The 20080-nt window shown below is 40.2% G+C and overlaps 1 protein-coding gene across 1 annotated transcript in view; it reads left to right on the top strand.

The window, feature by feature from the left end:
* Positions 1–20080, top strand: part of FMNL2 (formin like 2) — a 299629-nt gene that overhangs the window by 219224 nt on the left and 60325 nt on the right. Inside the window, exons 6-8 of the mRNA XM_023756136.1 lie at positions 845–997; positions 17328–17436; positions 17794–17909. Of these exons, the coding sequence (XP_023611904.1) occupies positions 845–997; positions 17328–17436; positions 17794–17909 (378 nt within the window). The remainder of the gene's footprint in view (positions 1–844; positions 998–17327; positions 17437–17793; positions 17910–20080) is intronic.

The following is a 20080-nucleotide window of genomic DNA, read 5'->3' as shown; positions in this document are numbered from 1 at the left end:
TTTCCAATATGTATTGGTGCTGTCTCTTCTGTGATAGCCTTCAAGATCTTCCAGATGATATTAATTATAGTTGCCTTCTGTTTATTCTCTATTGGGTCAGATAGAACTATGGGTAGAAACAAGTGATAAAATACTTTTTGGGGGAACGCAGAGCTTCTGACTTTGGGAGGGGAAAATACATAGAACTCAAAGGTCTGTCTGTTTAGAAATGCTGCCCCTAAAATTATACAAGACCGAGAGCCTTAACTTGCCATTTATTCTAACATGGTTAACATGAGTAATAACCTCAAAAATGTCAGAGAAACAACAGTCCTACTTTAAAGAGCACCACATTGGGAAGCTATTCCAAAATCAAAGCAAATTCATACGTTTGCGAGTAATGTATCACATATGGTTGGAAAAGCACACTTGCCAACACACCAGGAGAAAATGCGCAGTGAAAATTGATGGGTAGGAATAAATTAGTATAAGCCTAACATATTGACGTGTTAAAGCAAAATGAAGACATCTGTACGATTCCACCCTCCCCCACCTCCCATCTGAGCAATGTTGGCAATTGGTAAGCTAGCAAACTTTATCGTAAAATGCAGATACATCACTATTTAAGTTTCGCTGTTGTTCAGCTACTTTGCCTGGCCCAGTATTTGTCATTCTGTATTTTTGAAGCTACCACGGAGTCCATGGATATTTTTTGTATTTCCCTTTTAGTTTTTGTTTGTTTGTTTGCAAAGACTACCCAAATTAAGGTGCAGACATACAAAAGGAAGGAGCAAGTTGTGCACATCCAGGTGTTTGTGTAAATGTGAATCTCTCAGTCTCTCCTGGCATTTCTCTTTTGTTTCAGGTTTGACTTTGAAAGCGTGGAAAGCACCGTGGAGAGCTCGGTGGACAAATCAAAGCCCTGGAGCAGGTCCATCGAGGACCTGCACAGAGGCAGCAACCTGCCCTCCCCCGTGGGCAACAGTGTGTCCCGCTCCGGAAGGCATTCTGCACTGCGGTGAGTTTCTTTAACCAGGAGGGAGGCGCAGGTGGCAGGATACACAGGGACAGCAGGGCCCCTCGGGTCTGCGATGACCCTGGGCCACGGATTGCTGTATCTTGCCACATGGCACTTCCATTTCCAGTCATTTCAAAATGCAAGTTTCTTTGTGAGTTCCTGGGGTCATCCCTGGGGCCATGCTCTGTAGCATTAGCAGCTTTCAGGAAACACCATTCCTTCAGTACAAAGAGTAAGTTCTGCTGCCATAGGGAACAACAGGAGCCTGCACAGGCACATGTTTTTCTGGAACCAGGGAGATGCTGATGTCGTGATTGAGGCTCTGTTTTCTGGGTAGAGGCAGCACATTGAGATGTGAGAATTTCCAGAACACCTTGTTGATGTTTGTACCCTGCTGCCCCCGTCCCCTCCTCCAGTGGTAGCTCAGGTGAGTGTTCTGTGAGATGTGTTCTTAGTAATAGGCATGGAATGCTGTAGTGGTCACTTTATTAATGAGATGCCTTTAAGCATGTTTCTTTGGTCACCTGTCAATCTTCTGTTTCCTTCTAAGGATTCCTTCTCTAGTCTCTCCTGGCTGAAATACCACCATGTTAAGGGAGGGTGGGTGCCGACCACCTGTATCAGTAATGGGCGTAATATCAGTGAATTGTTCATCCACTCATTGTGAATGAACAGTCATTCATGCACTGAAAAATATTTTTGAGCTGCTATAATTTGCCAAGCACTGTACTTAGAGTTACTGTCCATGGGTGTGTCAGTCAATACTGCCTGCCAAGACAGAGACATCCAGATTCAGAAAGGTTTTTTATGTTCCAAGAGTTTAATACAAATTTTTATTAGGAAGTCCCACATTCCCAAACGTTGCTTACGCTTTGTATCTTGAAGAGTTTATCTCACTTATTTCAGGCTTGACCTGACAAGTGGATTTTGTTCCTGTCAGTGTTTAAGGTCACCGTGTCCAGGTGCAGCCAACGAATGTGGGACTTTCAGGCTTTCCATATCTGGTAGCCTTTTAATTACTTCTAGTCCCTTTGACTTGGGTTTTGGTCGTGGGAAGTTAAAGTCTCTAATGAAATTCAGTTCTGCTGAAGGACTTGATGTTTGAATATGATGCTTCCAATCAACCTTTCAGATTTTTTTTTTTTTTTGGTTTGGAAATGCCAAAAATATTAATGGGTTTTAGAATAATTCAATAATAATGAAGAGCAGTGTTTTAATTCATCTCATGGTATTTGCATTAGGCCAAGAGCTCTATAACCTGCTAGTCTGCATCAACTTTACATGTAGACAGAGACGTATGTGGACCAATTTGGAAGCTGAAGAAAGGCCAGTTGTGCCTAAAGAATTCCCTCATCACTTTGGTACTTGAATGGAAATTCTTACCATTAGTATAGTTATAACTACTAGTATATGTAAGGGATCTAATGCACAAACTAGATGTTAATTTGCTTTTCCATCATTTCTTACCTAGAAAGGATCATTTATTGGCTAGCTCTACCCTAACAAGGACTCATTTCTTGATTAATAATTCATTATGCCTGTTTTTGAGTGATTAAAGACTGTTTGAGGAGCTCATGTTGTTTCAGGTAGAGTGGGAGAGTCAGGAAAATGTGGGAAACACCCCAGGTCCAAGGAGCGTTGTAATCCTGGCCCCTGGAAGGCATGGTACAGGGACATCAATTTCTGATTTACTTCATGGTTGGCTTCAGGTAGATCCTGCTAGAATTCACTTTAAAATGGAAAAATAGACCAAAAATATAGAGAGATGGACATGGTGGAAATACTTTTCTGAGGAGCTCGGGAACTATGTGGCATTTCCGGTTGGCAGGTTGTGCTTGAAGATGACCAACTAAGAAACCAACATCACCTTCTTCTGTTTGTGTTTGAACAGTTTCAGACTCAGGAACAGAACAATGGAATTTCCTCCCCAGGTTCTAGTCACTCAAGAGAATCAGTATGGCAGTAACTTTCATGAAACTTGTTGACCTGAAGCTTTGGTTTTTGTTTTTAAACAATGCGTATCAATGATATTCCAGCTCTTGAGGTTCATGGATTTGTGCCTAGATTCTAATTCTGTATTTGGTCATTTGCTAGCATCTGTGATTTATAAAAACAGCAATCAGATGTACAGGCATATGGTACATGTTGCTTTTCATATACCCAAAGATTGTTTATATTTTTTTTCTCTTCCTCCTCCTTCCTCTCTCCCCTTTCTCTCTCTGATCCCCACATTTCCTTCACCTTTTGGCTTTCTTTTAGTTGCCCTTCTTTTTCATTCCGTCATCACATTTCTGATTGTCTTCTCCTCCTCTGCTTTGTCCTTTCTGTTCCTACTGTCTCTTCTTCTTCCGGTTCCATTCATCTCTTACACCACCACCAGATTGGTTTCTCTGCCTGAGTATCTTCAGTTCAAATGCCACCAGAGCTGCTTCTCTCCCTGTTGCCTCTGGAGCAGCTTCAGTTTACACACTGATGATGAGGCTTCAAACCGGAAAATCTCGTAAGTCGCGGGTGAAAATGACACCCAAGAGAGCTGGTAGTGCATGGTGGCAGGGTATTGCAACTGCTCTCCATGTTATAATATGATAACCTCATAGCTTAGCGCCCTCACCCAGTACTGGATGTGCCCACTGCCTTTTACACTTTGATATGCTCTGTTATCATATTATGAATTCTCATTTTAAGAATTTAAACCTTTAAAGTATGTTATATTTTTATTAATATTGCAGGGGTGTTTTTTTTTAAAGAAAGAAAAAGCATATTAATTCATTTTCTGTAGAGATGATTTATTCTGGTAGCTTTGTTTGATTAGAATATGTCTTCTATATCCAAAGCAGAATTCAGTTCCCTTATCCCAATCTCCAGATTATAATATAGATTGGTAAAAAGGGTTAGTTAAACTTGGAAGAAGAAATGAAATTTTTAAGAAATTTAAAACACTATAAGTGGGGCTTGGTTAAAGAAAAAAAAAGGAAAAACTCTAATGTTGATGCACATTCTTCTTTCTGTATTCAGACTTTATTTTTTAACTATTTTAAGTGGATTATTAAATGTTTTATGACATGACCTTCACCTTCAGTTATATCAACTATTCAATTCTGTATTGCCATAAATTTGTCAGCTTGGCCAGTAGTAAAAATGTTGATATTGATGCAGTAGAAACCTGGATTGTGTTGTTTTTCTAAATTCAGAGCCCGGTGTGCCTTCAGTTAAGATAGATTTCTGTTGATGTGACCACAGATCTAGCTAAATTAAATGATTTATATATGCACGTATGTGCACACTAGATTTTTGAAGACAGTGCATTAATTCAGGTGCAGGAGGTGGAAAACTAAGAGCCTGGAGGAAGGGGTCAGATTTAATCTTGGGGTGATGGCCAGAGCTGCTTCTCAGGGTGAGGAAAGGCTATTCCAGGTGGAGGTAAAGTGAAAGAGGATGAGATGAGCAGAATTCTTACATCAAAGGTCAGGCATGTTTGGGAAAGAGGGAAGAAACTGCCCCTTCTGGGACAGAGGCTTTGTGGTGGGGGTGGAGGGCTGTCTAAGGAGAGGTTGGGTCATAGACATGCAAAGCTGGAAAGACCTGGGAGGTCACCCCGACTGACCTTTCGCACTGTGATGAGGAGACCAAGATCTGCATTTCCTTTAAGATACGAACTCCTATTAATATTTTTTCCTAAGATTCCCTAGAACAAATTTTACTGTTTTCCTGAGATTATTAACTCAGTGGAATGGCGTTTAATGAATAGTCATTGTCTGACTCTTGCTGCCTATATACATAGTGGATTCATATGAAGAGATAGAGTTCAAATTTATGTGCTGGTTTATACATTTTAATACAGTAATCTTATTCCTGGCAATGCTTTTTAGGGGAGTAATTTTTTAAAAACATATTTTTATTGATTTCAGAGAGGAAGAGAGAGTGAAAGAGAGATAGAAACATCAGTGATGAGAGAGAACCATTGACCGGCTACCTCCTGCATGCCCCCCACTAGGGATCGAGCTCACAACCTGAGCATGTGCCCTGACCAGGAATTGAACCGTGACCTCCTGGTTCACAGGTCGATGCTCAACCACTGAGCCAGGCCTGCTGAGCATAGGGGAGTAATTTTTTAAAGTATTTAAAATGGACATGAAGGTATAGATAGCTTTGTTCCAGTGTTATTGAGTGTCCACTGTGTGCCAGGCACTGTTCTAAGGGCCTTCTGTGATTTACTGTTCACAGTGCTCTGTGTGATAGCTACTGTTACTTTCCCCAGGAGGAAACCGAGTCTTCTAGTGGTTAAAGCAACTTGTGTGGGATTAAACAGTAAGTAAACGAGGCAGGACTTGGAGTAAGGTGGCCAGACTCCAACCTCCATGCTACATTATCCTGCCTGCTGATTTATAGGATGATTCCCCCTCCGTCCCCCGTAAATATATTGTTTTCATATCAGGTGTCTGATGTCCCCTGCAGGAGGGGCTTTGGCTCCTTCCGAGAATAGAAGAATCCCATCTATTTCGATAGATCCCAATTTAAAGGAGAACAAACTACAAAGAAAAACATATTTAAAATTATTCTCATAGATAAGCTATTAATCAAGATTTTCATTAAAGAAAATACTGTTGCCCTAGCCGGTTTGGCTCACTGGATAGAGTGTCGGCCTGGGGACTGAAAGGTCCCAGGTTCAATTCCGGTCAAGGGCATGTACCTTGGTTTCGGGCACATCCCCAGTAGGGGGTGTGCAGGAGGCAGCTGATCGATGCTTCTCTCTCATCAATGTTTCTAACTCTCTATCCCTCTCCCTTCCTCTCTGTAAAATATCAATAAATATATATTTTAAAAAAATACTGTTAAAGTCTTTGGAAGTAATCAAGGATTATTAGCCCCATTTATAGGTGAGGAAGAAAAAAGAAAAATGAAGAGACAGTCATTATAGGAAACATCCAAGTTTTATTTCTGAGGGAGGAGAAATGTTGAAGACACTCCTTAACCTGATGAAAATCTGAGGTTGCAGAAAATGAAATAACCATAAAATAAAGACTTTCTAAATTCTTCAGACTTTACAAAAATAATCTGCAATTACAAACTTTCCATTTTACTTATTGGCACATTGTAAGCAAAAACAACAAAGTGTTGGGTGGTTGTGTATCTGATTTTTGTATTTCTTTATTTGAAATTGTAAAAAGAGAAAAGTGTACTTGGGTTAAGAATGGACTTCCACGTTTTCAGATTGGAGTTTATCTTAATGGCCCTGCTAGTGAAAATGGTGACAGTTTTAATTATATATAGCTTATGGATGCACCATGCCCAACAGATTTGTCCAGCATTTCCTACTGTGAGTTTAACTTCACTTTTTTCTATCGTGTGTTTGTGTGTGTGTTCTGTTGTTGTTAATCCTCATCTGAGGATATTTTTCCCATTGATTTTTAGAGAAAGTAGAAGGGAGGGAGGGAGAATGTTGGGGAGGGGGGAGAGAAAAACATCAATGTGAGAGAGACACATCAATTGGCTGCCTCCCGCACCTGCTCTGACTGGGGTCGAGGATTGAACCTACAACTCAGGTACAGTATATGTGCCCTTGGCTGAGAATAGAACCTGAGACCCTTTGTTGTGCTGACCGACGCTCTAACCACTGACCCATACCAGCCAGGGCCACTTTATTGTATCTTTGATCCAGCAGAAAAACCAACTGAGAGAGGCTTTACAGAAATGGAAAAACAAGTTGCCTAACCAATGCGTTGTTGGGTATCTATCTCACAGATTCTCAGATCAGTGAGATGATAGGGTCCAGGGTCCGCCTCACATGTTGTGAAATTAAATTAGCAGTTCCTGTAAAGAACCTGGCACAACAGTGAGTCGTCAGTAAATGTTAACTATATAGGTTGAGGGACACACTGAAGATGACTCAGCAGATTTCTATAGCTGTGGTCTGGTACTTCCATCAGCAAGATTTATTATATACTTAACATGTGTAGGGTACTCTGCCACGTGCTGAGGATACAGAAAGATACATTAAATAATATATTTGTATATGACTCATGACTGATAAAGGACTTGTTCATACTTGTTACTATATCTTCATAAAGTCTTTGGGAGGCAGTCAAGGATTATTAGCCCCATTGACAGGTGAGGAAGCTGACGCTCAGGAAATTATCCATAGCGAGTAAGTGGCAGAGCCAGGATTTATAATCAAAGTCTTCCGATTTCTTCCACTTTGTCTTAGTGTCTTTACGATTTGACTGAGAAAGGAGTGTAGATATGTTTGTGTGTGTTTGTGCACACGCAAATGTCAAGCGTCATATGAATATAACCAAAACTAATGATATGAAACTTTAGAGCAGTGGTTCTCAACCTTCCTAATGCCGCGACCCTTTAATACAGTTCCTCATGTTGTGGTGACCCCCAACCATAAAATTATTTTCGTTGCTACTTCATAACTGTAATTTTGCTACTGTTATAAATCTCAACGTAAATATCTGATATGCAGGATGTATTTTCATTGTTACAAATTGAACATAATTAAAGCATAATGATTAATGACAAAAGCAGTATGTAATTATATATGTGTTCTCCAATGGTCTTAAGCGACCCCTGTGAAAGGGTCGTTCGACCCCCAAAGGGGTCGCGACCCACAGGTTGAGAACCGCTGCTTTAGAGGCTAGCATGAGCAGCAGAACCTACGGGAGATTCATGGCGTGGTCTGGATATGAAGTACAGTGAGTAAGACTTGGGGTGTGACTAGGAAAGGGGAGGAGGAGGAAGGTGGTATGAGCAGTGGTCCAGTGGTAAGACTGCCTGGTTTGTTTAGGAAACAATGAATAGATGAGTCGTGCTGGAAGTACTTTAGAACCAGTTGATGTAATATTTTGAAAGCCAAGCTACTGAACTGTCATTTTAGTTCAATGGTAATGATTTACTGAAGGTTTATGAGAAGAGGAGATAATTTGGGATAAACAGAAATATTTCTATCTAAAGGTCACAGGAGATAGATGGCTTTGTTGCACACTTCACATAGAGATGCATCCTGATTAATTAGTCACTGGTAGTGAATGCCTTTGACAAAGGGAAATATAATGAAAAACCAGAAAGTTAAGACCAGCAATGCTTCCATTCATATGATGGAAGACTGTTCATTCACTTACTCTATTCAAAAAGCATGTACTGAGACCTTTTGATTTACGGCTTCTGTTCTAGATGCCATTTGGTCCTATCAGGGGGAATGGAGATGAACAGAAAATTTCAGTGACTTTAAAAAAGGTTCATTAGGAGTTTTGTGTACTTTTGTCTCTGTCTCTGTCTCCCTCTCTCCCTTTATTCCCACTTGAACTATCTGGATTCACCTCCTTAAGCTCTGTTTCTTTTGGCGATAGAAAAGTGCTCGACTCATTTTTCCCCTTTAGCATCATAAATTTTATGTTTAAGTGATAGAAAAAATATCCCCAAGTGATGCCATGTCTGAAGGGTAAGAAAGACGAAACCTAAAATGCCAAATCTTGGTAGAGTGCTACTAACCCAGACTTTGGAACCGTAAGGGGCTAGTACAGTTATGCCAAATTATGTGACAGAGCCAGTTGGCAGTGCATTCCAGTTGGGTCGAACCCTTATTAGCTTTCAAGGTAGGTCTGGTTACTATTCTTTATTTATAGGTAGATATTAGTTTGATATCTAAATAGTTAGATTGTTTGAAAGTACGATTTATACGAGAAAATATATATATAACTTTTCTTTTTCCTGGAGAAATGACAAATCTCACAAATGTTGGCATGGAAGCTCCACAGGAGATTTTTGAAATATCTTTTTGTTTCCCCACAGACTCTGAGAAAGCCTGGTTAAGTCAGCTCAGAAAATGTTCATTCAAGGTTCTGCAGTAACATGTTCTCTGTGGCTAATACAGGCTTAGAGGGAGAGGCAGACGCGTACATAGCACACATCCAAGAAAATGTCCAGTGTGCTCTCTCTCCAGCTCACCTGCACCTTTTCCCCTTCTCCCCCCCAGGCATGTCTTCTTTGCCTTTTGTTCTCCAAAGCCTCGAGGGCCCTTCTTTTGCCTCTCTTGTTTCCTGAGCCCACACAGCCCAGCTGGCTCACTTCTTCCACAGCTCACTTCTTCTACCTCTGTGACTTTCTAAATAAACTTTCACATGAAAAAAAGAAAAGGAAAGAAAGAACATATCTAGATATGAGCATAAGTTACGACTTCAGATGTGTGATCAGACTTATTTCAAGGAATCGTTGGGTGAACAGCAGCTTCCATATTGGGGTTTACTGTTTGGTGCTTTGCAGATGTAGATCTCTGAACAAAATGCAGTGTTTGATCACAGCTAGCTTTTGCTCACGAGTAGTGGTCTTTTTCTTGTACTCCCAGAATGATCATAGACACATTACTTACTCATTCTTAAATTTATCATCATTGGCTTCTTAATGTATTGCTTTTACTTTTTAATATGATAAGAACACTTAACATGCGATGTACTTTTTAAACAAATTTTCAAGTGTACCATACAGTATTGTTAACTATAGGCATACGTTTTACAGCAGATCTGTAGAATTTATTCACCTGGAATAATCAAACTTTATACCCTCCTCCCCTCCCCCGGCCCCAGCAACCACCATTCTATGCTCTGCTTCTGTGAGTTTGACTATTTTACATCTCTCATATAAAAAGTTATACAGCATTTGTCCTTCTCTAATTGGGCCATTCCGCCACGGCCCTCAAGTTCATGCATGTTGCTGCATATTGCAGGATGTCCTTCTTTCTCGAGGCTGAATAATATTCCAGTGTGTGTATTTACCACATTTTCTTTATTTGTTCACGCGTCGATGGACATTTAGGTAGGTTATCTCTACATCTTGGCTCTCGTGAATAATGCTGCAATACACACAGGAGTGCAGATATGTCTTTGAGTATTTTTTTGGATAAATACTCAGAAGTGGGTCAGATCATAGCAATTCTATTTGTAATTTTTTTAGGAACTTTCATATGTTGTTTTCCATAGTGGCTGTACCAATTTTTATTTCTAGCAACAGTGCACAAGAGTTCCCATTTTTCCACAATCTTATCAGCAGCACTAATCTTTTTTTCTTTTTGCAAGTGTCTATATAGGTATGAGGTGTTATCATTTAAATTTTCCTGAGCATTAGTGATGAGCATCTTTTTATATATCTTTTGGCCATTTGTGTGTCTTTGGAAAAATTCTATCCAAGTCCTTTGCCCATGTTTGAATGGGGCTATTTGATTTCTTGCTGTTGAGTTTTAGGAGTTCCTTATGTATTTTGAATATTAAGCCCTTATCAGATATTTGGCCAGTATTTTCTCTCATTCCATAGCCTACCTTTTCATTCTAATTCTTCCCCTTACCGTGCAGAAGCTTTTTAGTTTTATGTAGTCCCACTTGTCTGTTACATTCCCAAACAGGAGGACCTACTTCAGAATTGCTGTAGTTCCCTGACAGTGAAGAGTGGTGGAAGGACAGCCAAACAGGACTCTAACCAAAACTCCAAGGAGCATCAGACATAATGCAGGCTACTAACATATAGTTGGCAAGAGAAATTCCTACATGTCTAATCTGTAGTCAAGCAAATGCAAGAGGGCTACTTCCCTGCATTTCCTTTGCTGGCCTTGCCCTTTTATGTGTGTGTATGTGCTTTTAGGAATAAAAAAATTGGGGTTTTATTTGCCTTGTCATTTATTAGAATAAGTCGACTTATTGATGATTGGCGCTCATCCATCAGTCATCCTGAAGGGCTTTCAGAACAGAACTACCTTCCTGCCCTGCAGCACCTGTGGCCAGCGCTGTGCAGGCTGAGCTGCTCACTGCCTGCTCCTCAGCAGATTCTTTGCCGCATACGAACTAGGTGGCTCAGTTAGCAGTTGGCAGCCATAGCCCCGAATAGGAAATGTTTTCTATACGTTATCTAACAGATATTTGTAAAAATTGCTTTTAAAAATGCCTTGTACTCATACTAGCATTAATTTATAAGTTCTTCAGTTATTTCATGTATATATAACTACCAGTGCATAAAATTAATACAAGTGGTTAGAGTCATGACTCTTTGGTTTTGATCTTAGGTCAGTTTTGTAATGCGTTTCTTTTCCATATTCACGGAACTTTCTGAGTTCCAATTGGCAGCCCTTCCCAGACAGTGTCTCATCTCTGAATGCCGGGGTAGCATTTCGTTTTAGCTCAGTGCTTGACAAGATAATAGGCCATTCTCAGAGTTGACGGAGAAGAGGGCCTGAGAAATTTGGTGGTATCCGTTTCCTATAAGGTTTCTGTGAAAATGGCCTCTTAAAAAATGGAATTTTCTCAAAACGCTTGACCTCAAAAAACAGCCCTGAGTAACTCCTCCTCGTTATTTTTCCTACATAAGGCAGGAGCTCCAAAAATTAGACCCAGGGCTACTTTCTGCCTCTGGGAAACCTCTCTGTTAAGTCCAGGCTTCAGAGCCCCAAAGCTCTGCTTGCCCGTCTGGGGGAAGAGGGTGTCTCAGGATTTAGATAGTCCAGGCCTGGGTCACAGCCACTCCATAAATATTTCATTCCGCTGTTTTTCCCTTCGGAATCCAGGGAGTTTTCTCCGATCCCCACATCTCAGGGAGCCTGTCCTGACACACCAGAGAGACCCAGTTGTTTCAGGATCTCGTTCGACCTGTTCCCATCAGCTTGAAGGAATTGTTACAATTCAGAATGAATACATTGGGCAGGAAATTATCTCTAAATGTCTCTTATGGGATGTCAGTGAAAACGGCACAGTAAAGACCCCTATACAGGCTCTCATCCATAAAAGCAGTAGTGGTCTTTTTTGGATGGTGAAAGTATGCTAGAACTAACTTTTTTTAGTACTCTAGAAAGAAAAGTTTTTCTGCAATCTGGGAAGCATCGATTTGGGGAAAACAAGTGAATCTAAGAACCAAGATTTTTTGTGGTGTTTTAACTTATACTATTCCCCTCCCTCCCTCTTCAGCTCCACAGTAGCCTTGAAAGCCAGTAGCTCCGTAATCACAGTCCAGACCATTGGCCTGGCGGCCAGTGGAGCGGGGTGAGTGGAGTTGAAGTTCTTTCCAAGCCCCTTCTTCCTCCTTTTCCTATAGGTTAGCTGTGATGTACCACGAGTCCTGAGAACTACTAGTGAAGAAGCCAATTTCAAGTGTCAGTTAAAGTAACATGCACCGTTAGCTGTTGACAGAGTCTGGGAACACTCAAGACATACTACTTGGCACAGGACTAAAGCTCATCGGCCTCAGTTATCCATAGGGGACCATGCAGGCACCAGTGCTGCCTGGCATTTTTAATATACCCCTGTGAACTGTGGACGGCCTCAGTCTGGCTCGGTTCAAATAGTCTCTATCTGTAGTTTCATAGTAGCTTCAGGAAGGAAATATTATAGGAACTCGTTTCACTTTATGTAATTGTCTAACAGAACACGTGATTAGAACAAGGGTATTAGTTTACTCTTACCTCCTACTGAGTCACCAGCTTAATTCCCTTAAAGCTCAGGTCTTTGTGGAAAGTGTATTCAAATAGATCAGTGCTTGTGAAAGGTGAAGAGAGCTTAGCCTAAGGGTTCTGTTGTAGAACCGGATGCAGGCGGCCTTACATACCCTCTCAGAGGTAGTATGTTGAATTATATCTACTTGTGTTAACATGATTATGCAACAGCACCTTGTACATCCGATGTTTGGCAGTTGTGACTAGTTTCTTTTGAGCTGTTTGAATTTTTAATTGGTGGCCAATTATTGCTGTGATTTCCCAGTGCCACCTAAGGGAATCAGTGTGACTCATACACCTGGTAGAATTTTGTGGCCCTACAGTTACCCTCATCCTTTTTCTGTAGAAACTGTTCATCATTGTCTTCTGGCTTTTTGACCTCCAGGTGGACATTCGCAGCACCAGGGAATCGGACTTTTAAGGCTTCGTTTTTCTGATGGTGATACTTGCTTCTTTTGTTCCATGTGTTGTGGTGGGATTGGGCCTCATCACAGAAACCCTAACCTGTGCTTTGAGGGTAGATCAGGGGCCGCTCTCCACCTCAGAGGCCTTCTAGGAAACATCCCGCCTGGTGATTGAAATGGGAAAAGCATTATGGTCACAGTCTCCAGCCAGCCCGCTGTCTTAGGGGGATGTAAACCTATACCCTCCACAATAGTTTTTTTATGCAGTGTTCTTTTTCTTTATTTGGAAAGTAATTCACATTTATTGTAGAACATTTTACGTATAGACAGAAGTAATGAATGGAAGTATCTTGTAATTTCACCATTCAAGGAACCATAAGACAGGTATGCTTTGAATCGAAATTGGTACTATTTTACGTCCAATTATGTTCATTGTCATGTCACCTCCATGATACTCATTCCATTCCTTTTATATTTATTTCTTGAATGAGAGCCCCATTTAAAAACAACTTTCATACGCCTAAAGACAGTTACCAAGAGTAAGCCTATATTAACTCAGTTAAGTCTGGCTTGGTTCAGAGAAGGATGACTGTATGGGGATTTTAACTGTGATGCTTTGTAAAAAAGTTCTCCTTTGAGAAGGTGTGACTGTCTTCACTCCAACATGTTGTGCTGTGCAGGTGTGTGTATTGTTATTGAGTTTATTTTACACATTTATAATGTGTATGTGACAGACAGGGTAGGCTGGGGCTGGTATGGACAAAGCACATCGTAATACAAAGGTTTTCGATATTAATCATCTGTTGCTTCTACCCTAGATGGTAAGGCATTGAGGACCAAAGCAACATCTTTATCCTTCATTTTCCCTTAGCATTGAGAGTCTAACATAAACAGTAAATGCTCAATAAAACAAGCTCTGGGGCTTCGACAAGAGATTTGTTGGATGTTTGATGCTGGCAGAGAGCCCCAGAGGCCAGTGCTTCTCACCTTGTCCAGGTGTCTTTGTTGTGGTGAAGTGGCTGCGTCAATTGTTAGTCCTAATGCATCTGGTTGTGGTTGGGATTTTGGAGTCAACTTGGTGGACTTCATTAAAACCAGCTTCATGAGGATGGGTTTCTTGGATAGTATCACTTTGCAGCTGAATTTAAAACCTGTTCAAAAAAGAAAAAAAAAAGGTATAATAAGTGACTCAGATGATAAAGCAAATAAACCAAATATTATTATATAGACTGTCAAATTCAATAAAACATGAATGCTGAAGAGTAGATTAATGTGCATGCTAACCGTGCAGGTTTAAGGTGACCCTAAACTAAGTCCTTGGCAAATACTGTATTTGCAGAGGTAAAGAGCTGTGACTTTAATCAGGTACATTTATTTAATGGGAGAAAATTCTTTAAAATGAGTGTTTCAAAAATATAGTATAGACCAAAATTTCCTATTAATTTAAAAAAAGTTCTCACTTTTCTGGTTAGTGATAGAGGATAAAGATTTGAAAACTTTGCTTACCAAGTGGATTGGCCACTGTGTTCTGAAGATGCTCAGATGCTGCTATTCTCAGTACAGTAAATGAAGCCTTAATCCTAGTGGTGAAGTGATCACCGGGAGAATGATACCCATGGAGGGCCAAAGCCGAAAACACTGTCAAGATGACAGGATGGGAACATTTGGCAAGGAACTTATCAGCGCGTATGGCTGTGGGCAGTAGCTTTTTCACGTGATAACCAGACAGATTGTGTCAGTGAGTCAGACTGAGAGCAACTTGTAGAAAGTGGCTTCCCTGAATCCCAGTGAGGAGATGTGGGATCTGGTCTGGTCTCATCTCACCTCTTCCCTCTATTTGCTATGAGGAGCTGACTTCTTTGGGCTTCATTTTTCTCATCTGTATCAGGAAAGGTTGGTGTAAATGAAATCACAGATCTCTTTGGCTGTCATTGCTATGATTTTTGTTCTTATTGGTGGTGGTGGTGGTTTTGTATTTATTGTAATGCAATGATTTTAAACGTAAGTTCAATTGTTGCCTTTAATACCCACTCTATTTTAGTATGAACAAAAATTGGAGAAAAATAGTTTTAGATTAAATACCATGCACTTTAGTAAAAAGCTTAGCTCTATTGTTTTTAACAGACTATCACTAATAAAGAAAATACATTGTTTTTTATTAACATCTTATATATTGTATATTTTCTAATTTTTTTAAATATTGATAAATATGCATGTGCTAGTTCTCTGCAAGTAATGACAAAGACACTTGGCTTTTTTATTTTTTTTAATCCTCACCTGAAGATATTTTTCCATTGATCTTGAGAGAGATTGGAAGGGAGGGGGATAGACATAGAGAGAGACATCAATTGGTTGCCTCCCGCATACACCCTGACCAGGGCCAGGGATTAAGGTACGTGCCCTTGACTAGAATCAAACCCAGGACCTTTCAGTCTACGGGCCGATGCTCTATCAACTGAGCCAAACTGGCTAGGATAATATTTTGGCTTTTTAGAGTCTTATTACAATATAGCTGAAGAACCAGATTAATAAATAAAAGTAAGGAACTTGCTATTGTACTTTACATCTCTTAGGAAACACCATAAGGTGTAAATTTGATCTACTTTCTGGAGTCATTAAGCTTTATTTTGAAGTGATGCAGAAATGTGTGACTGTAGACTGGCCTGTTCCACCTTCCTTAAAGAGTTGTTTGCTTTGGTCAGTATATCTTCTGCAGTCATTGCTGCACAGGAATAAAATTTAGCAAAGGAAAATTGATTCCCTGGACATCACCTTTTCTTTCTCTCTAAACTTACCCTGAAACTAGTAGTAATTGCTTTTAATTAATAATGACAGTTACCCCTCTAATCAACTATTATACACCTAACAAGTGATTTCAATGAAGAAACGCAAAACTGAGGTTAAAATAGGAATGGTAGAGGAAGGGAAAGAATTTCAGATGTAGACTAAGAAGATCACATATATTGGGTCAGACTGGTGTGTGGTTATTTTTTGAAGGTGCATCAATCTCTGTGCACACTCCATCAAGTGTGTTAGCAGTCATGCTTCAGCCAGGGTTATGGCACAGTGACACATTTTAAAGCCATATTTTAGATGTTGAAGTTGGGCTTACACACGTCAAAATCTGAATTTGTTTTCTTAACGTCGTGTTTGCGTTCAAAAATGAGTTAGGCCAACTTCCATTGCTGAAATTCTACTTCCCAGTGTGAATAATGTGGGAAATCCTTGAGTAAAGCATTCTTATAACTGGCATGACAGACAAACAGATTTTAAATATTCAGGTATATTGAGGCAAGGGACTTATTGAAATAAAAAATGTATTTGATTAGTGGGCTCGTGTGAAAGAATCATCTTTCTTCCATTTGATGGTTTTTTTAATAGAAAATAAAATTTAAACTAGCTGAATAGTTTCAGGCAAAACTGTCAATTCGGTTTTCAACTCCTAGCCTGCACGTAGGGGACTTTTGAAAACAATATTAATCATAACTTCCTTAAAGTTTTAATTAGCTCAATTCAAGAAGGGCGGGCTGTGGCTTATTTTGTGGAACACTTCTGTCATTGACTCTGTCTATAGCAAACTAGTAGTTGACAACTTTTGCATTTGGCTACATTTCAGGCTCGGAGTTGCAGGGAAGACTGTCCTCGGAGGCAGTCATTTACAGCCTTGTCATGTTTTCCACTTGCACCTGTTACTTTACATTTCACTTCTTTACTACTTGCAGGCTCATACATCCCCAGAGAGAACTACCATGGCTTAGCAATGCAGGGTCTCTAGAATGGATCCTAACGTTGAAACATCTTAATCCTGTGAAATATGAGCATATTCTCCTCCAAGTTTCAGCTGCCATACCAGGCTGTAGGTGAGGGATCAGGCTGTGGAGGCATTTGTATGCTATTACGGCTGTGCATACCCTTAAGGTCTGGTATCACAGGCTGATATCAGAGTTGCTAATATATGACCTTGCCTAGGCTTAAACTCTGAATGCTGGACTCCCGAGAGCACTCATGGGAAGGTGCAGTTAAAATAGTGTCAAAGATTGGAAGTCTATATGTGAGCTAAGTTTCACCTGTCACTTGTTGGCAAATGCAGTCTGCATGCATGTTGCCTCAGATCACCTCTGCACACCTTGCTTGGCCTACTGATCAGGAGCTGGGGACTGTTGTTGAATCCCACATACAGTCTGATTTGTTATATGGTGGAGTGAAGTCGAGCTTCATTGCCATGGGTATCTGGCCTGACAAATGATGACCAGTGCACACAATTATGCGGTCCTCCCAATGTATGGAAATAGCTTTGTGGTGATGGGTTTATGGTTGATAGTTTTGACCTGTAATCCTCAATTCGGTGCAGGTAAAGGTAGAGAGCAACATCCTTTTTTTTTTTTTTTTTAAGTGCATGTGCCTATGCTAAGAGTGTAATCTATGGTGTTACAGAAGTTTCCCTTTTTATTTGTAGATATAATACTTTGCCAAGCAGAAGAACCTTGAAAAATTCAAGATTAGTGAGTAAGAAGGATGACGTGCATGTCTGCATCATGTGTTTACGTGCCATCATGAATTATCAGGTATGTTTGTGTTTCTGATCCTTGAAAAAAAATCTGAATTTGTCAGACTCCAATCTTGTCCTTTTTGGTTTCCTTGTATTATTTCTGTTTGAAGTAAATATCAGGATTCTATGAGATTCTATTGAAAAAGAAAGGTCTGGTTTTTTTCTAATGCTCAAGATTTAATTTATTGCCTTGATATTTTAATTAGCATTTATCATGTATTTAAAGGGAAGATGTTTGCCTCCTACAATGATAAACTTGTCTAGATTACTTGACCAACATTTGGGACCATTTAAGACAGGGCAGTAATGGGACAACTTTAGAACATTAGGAGTGAGTAGACTCACACACTGGGTTGGTCATTGGTTCTTAAAGGGCTCTGTGGTAAACAGGCAAAAAGTTACAATTACTTGTCTGCTGGACCCAGTGGGTCCTAGTATCTATAAGAAGCACCCGGAGGATTTTTGTTACAAGTTGGGTTCCTTCTTCAGGTGATTGATGTAGGTTATCTCCACTCTGAGAAACACTGGGAGAGAGAGTGCCTTGTGGGGGGTTGGATTAATCCTAACAGGGAAGTGGAAGTTAGAGCCTGGAATATCTAGGGTAAACGGACATGGTCAAAGATATAATTAGATCAGCTAACCAGGGTGAGAATTAGAAAAACAAAATTCATATGTAAAAATAGGATTTGATTTCCATTTATAAGGATGCTACAGGTGGGCTCAAGAAGAAATGGGAAATAAATACCACAGCAGCGGTTCTCAACCTGTGGGTCGCAACCCTTTAGGGGTCGAACGACCCTTTCACAGTGGTTGCCTAAGACCATTGGAAAACACATATATAATTACATATTGTTTTTGTGATTAATCACTATGCTTTAATTATGTTCAATTTGTAACAATGAAATTGGGGGTCACCACAACATGAGGAAATGTATTAAAGGGTCGCGGCATTAGGAAGGTTGAGAACCACTGACATAGAGGGTCAGTAATTGAGTTCAAACCTAGCCCAACATAATGGTGCTGAATGGAATTAAAAAAGGGAAACATGCATTTATTTTTTTTTAGTCAATTAATATATTTTTTAGCATTATCAGACCCTGTTCTAAGCACAGGAATACAGCATTAGATAAACAAGTGTCCTAGGGAACTTACTTTCTAGTGAGAGAGATAGATGATAAACTGTTAAACTATATAGTGTTCCAGATACAGTTGCTGAGGAAATGAAAACTAATATTTACAAGTACTTCTAGTGTTTTCAAACCTATTAATTAATGTAAGACTCATAACAGTCCTGTGGAATCTCAGGACTATTACTTTCCCCATTTTATTAATGAGGAAACTGAGAGTACGACAGAGAAGTAATTTGCTCAACATTATATGGCTAATAAATGCTGGAGTCAGATTCGAACCCATGAAGACTGGCTCCAGAGATCTATTACTAAGTGCTATAAAAAAATAATCAGGAATTAGGAATAGGAAGTGATGGAAATATCTGTTCAGTTTTAAATAGGCCAGCCAGGAAAGTGTCACCAGGATAACATTTAGTAACAACTTACACAAGGGAGCAGGCTAAGGGATATGATAGAAAGTGGATTCCAGGTAGAGAGAAGAGCAAGGGCAAAGACTCTGAGACAGGAATAAGTCTGATGTGATGAAGGTACAGAAAGGAGGGCAGGTTAGATGGGTCAGAGTGAGTAAGAGGGAAAGGTAGACGATGAAATCTGGTTAACAGGGCTTCCTGGTTGTGTGGGGCTTTGTAAGCCAGTCGGAAGACATTAGCTTCACTGTGAATGAAAAGCTATGAAAGGGTTCTGAGGAAAAGTGTGAATTAATCTGACACTTGAACTTAACATGATCATTCTGGTTTTTAAGTTTAGGATTAACCTTGAGGGGCAAAGACAAAAGCAGATAGACCATTTAGGAGGCTGTTGTATTAATTTAAGTGTTGATGGTGGTATGGACTGGGATTATAGGAGTAGAGATGATGAGAGGTGGCTAGATTCTGGTTTGATTTTGTTAGTAAAGGCAATAGTATTGCATATGTGGTGAGGAGTGAAGGGTGGCTCCAAGGTGTTTGTCTTGGGCACCTGTTAGATGGAGTTGCTATCTAATAAGATGAGGAAGGCTGCAAGATGAGCAGATTTGAGACTCGATTTGGAGTTCTTTTGGGGGGATGTTAACTCTGAGATGTTCACGGACATCCAAATAGAGACCTTTAGTAGGTGGTTAGATATGCCATCTGAAGTTCAAAGCAGAGGTCCAGCTGGAGGGACAAATTTGGGAGTTAATAGATGGTATATGGATGAGGTAAACAGATACACAGAGAAGCAAAGAGGTCCCGGATAATCATGGAGCATGCCATTTAAATATCAGAGAGATGAGGAAAAACTAGCTAGAGAGACTGAGAAGTAGCCAGGGAGGTAGATCCAAGTGCAGGAAATGTTTCAAGGTAGAGTGCTCAGCTGTGTCCAGTGCTATGCTGTCATGTAAGATGAGGAGTGAGAGTGTGGGGCCATTGGTGATGTAGGTACGAACAGTTTCATTGGAGTGGTGATGATGAACTGCCTGATGGGAGGGGTTTCAGGAGAGAACAGAGGTGAATGGGAGTCTGAGTGCTGGAGTTCTGCTGTAAAGGATAGCAGAGACATGAGGCAGTAGCT

The sequence above is a fragment of the Myotis lucifugus genome, unplaced genomic scaffold (assembly GCF_000147115.1).
Source record: "Myotis lucifugus unplaced genomic scaffold, Myoluc2.0 scaffold_89, whole genome shotgun sequence".
Classification (NCBI taxonomy): domain Eukaryota; kingdom Metazoa; phylum Chordata; class Mammalia; order Chiroptera; family Vespertilionidae; genus Myotis; species Myotis lucifugus.
The sequence above is the reverse complement of the archived record's forward strand: the minus strand, read 5'-3'. Positions and strand labels throughout refer to the sequence as shown.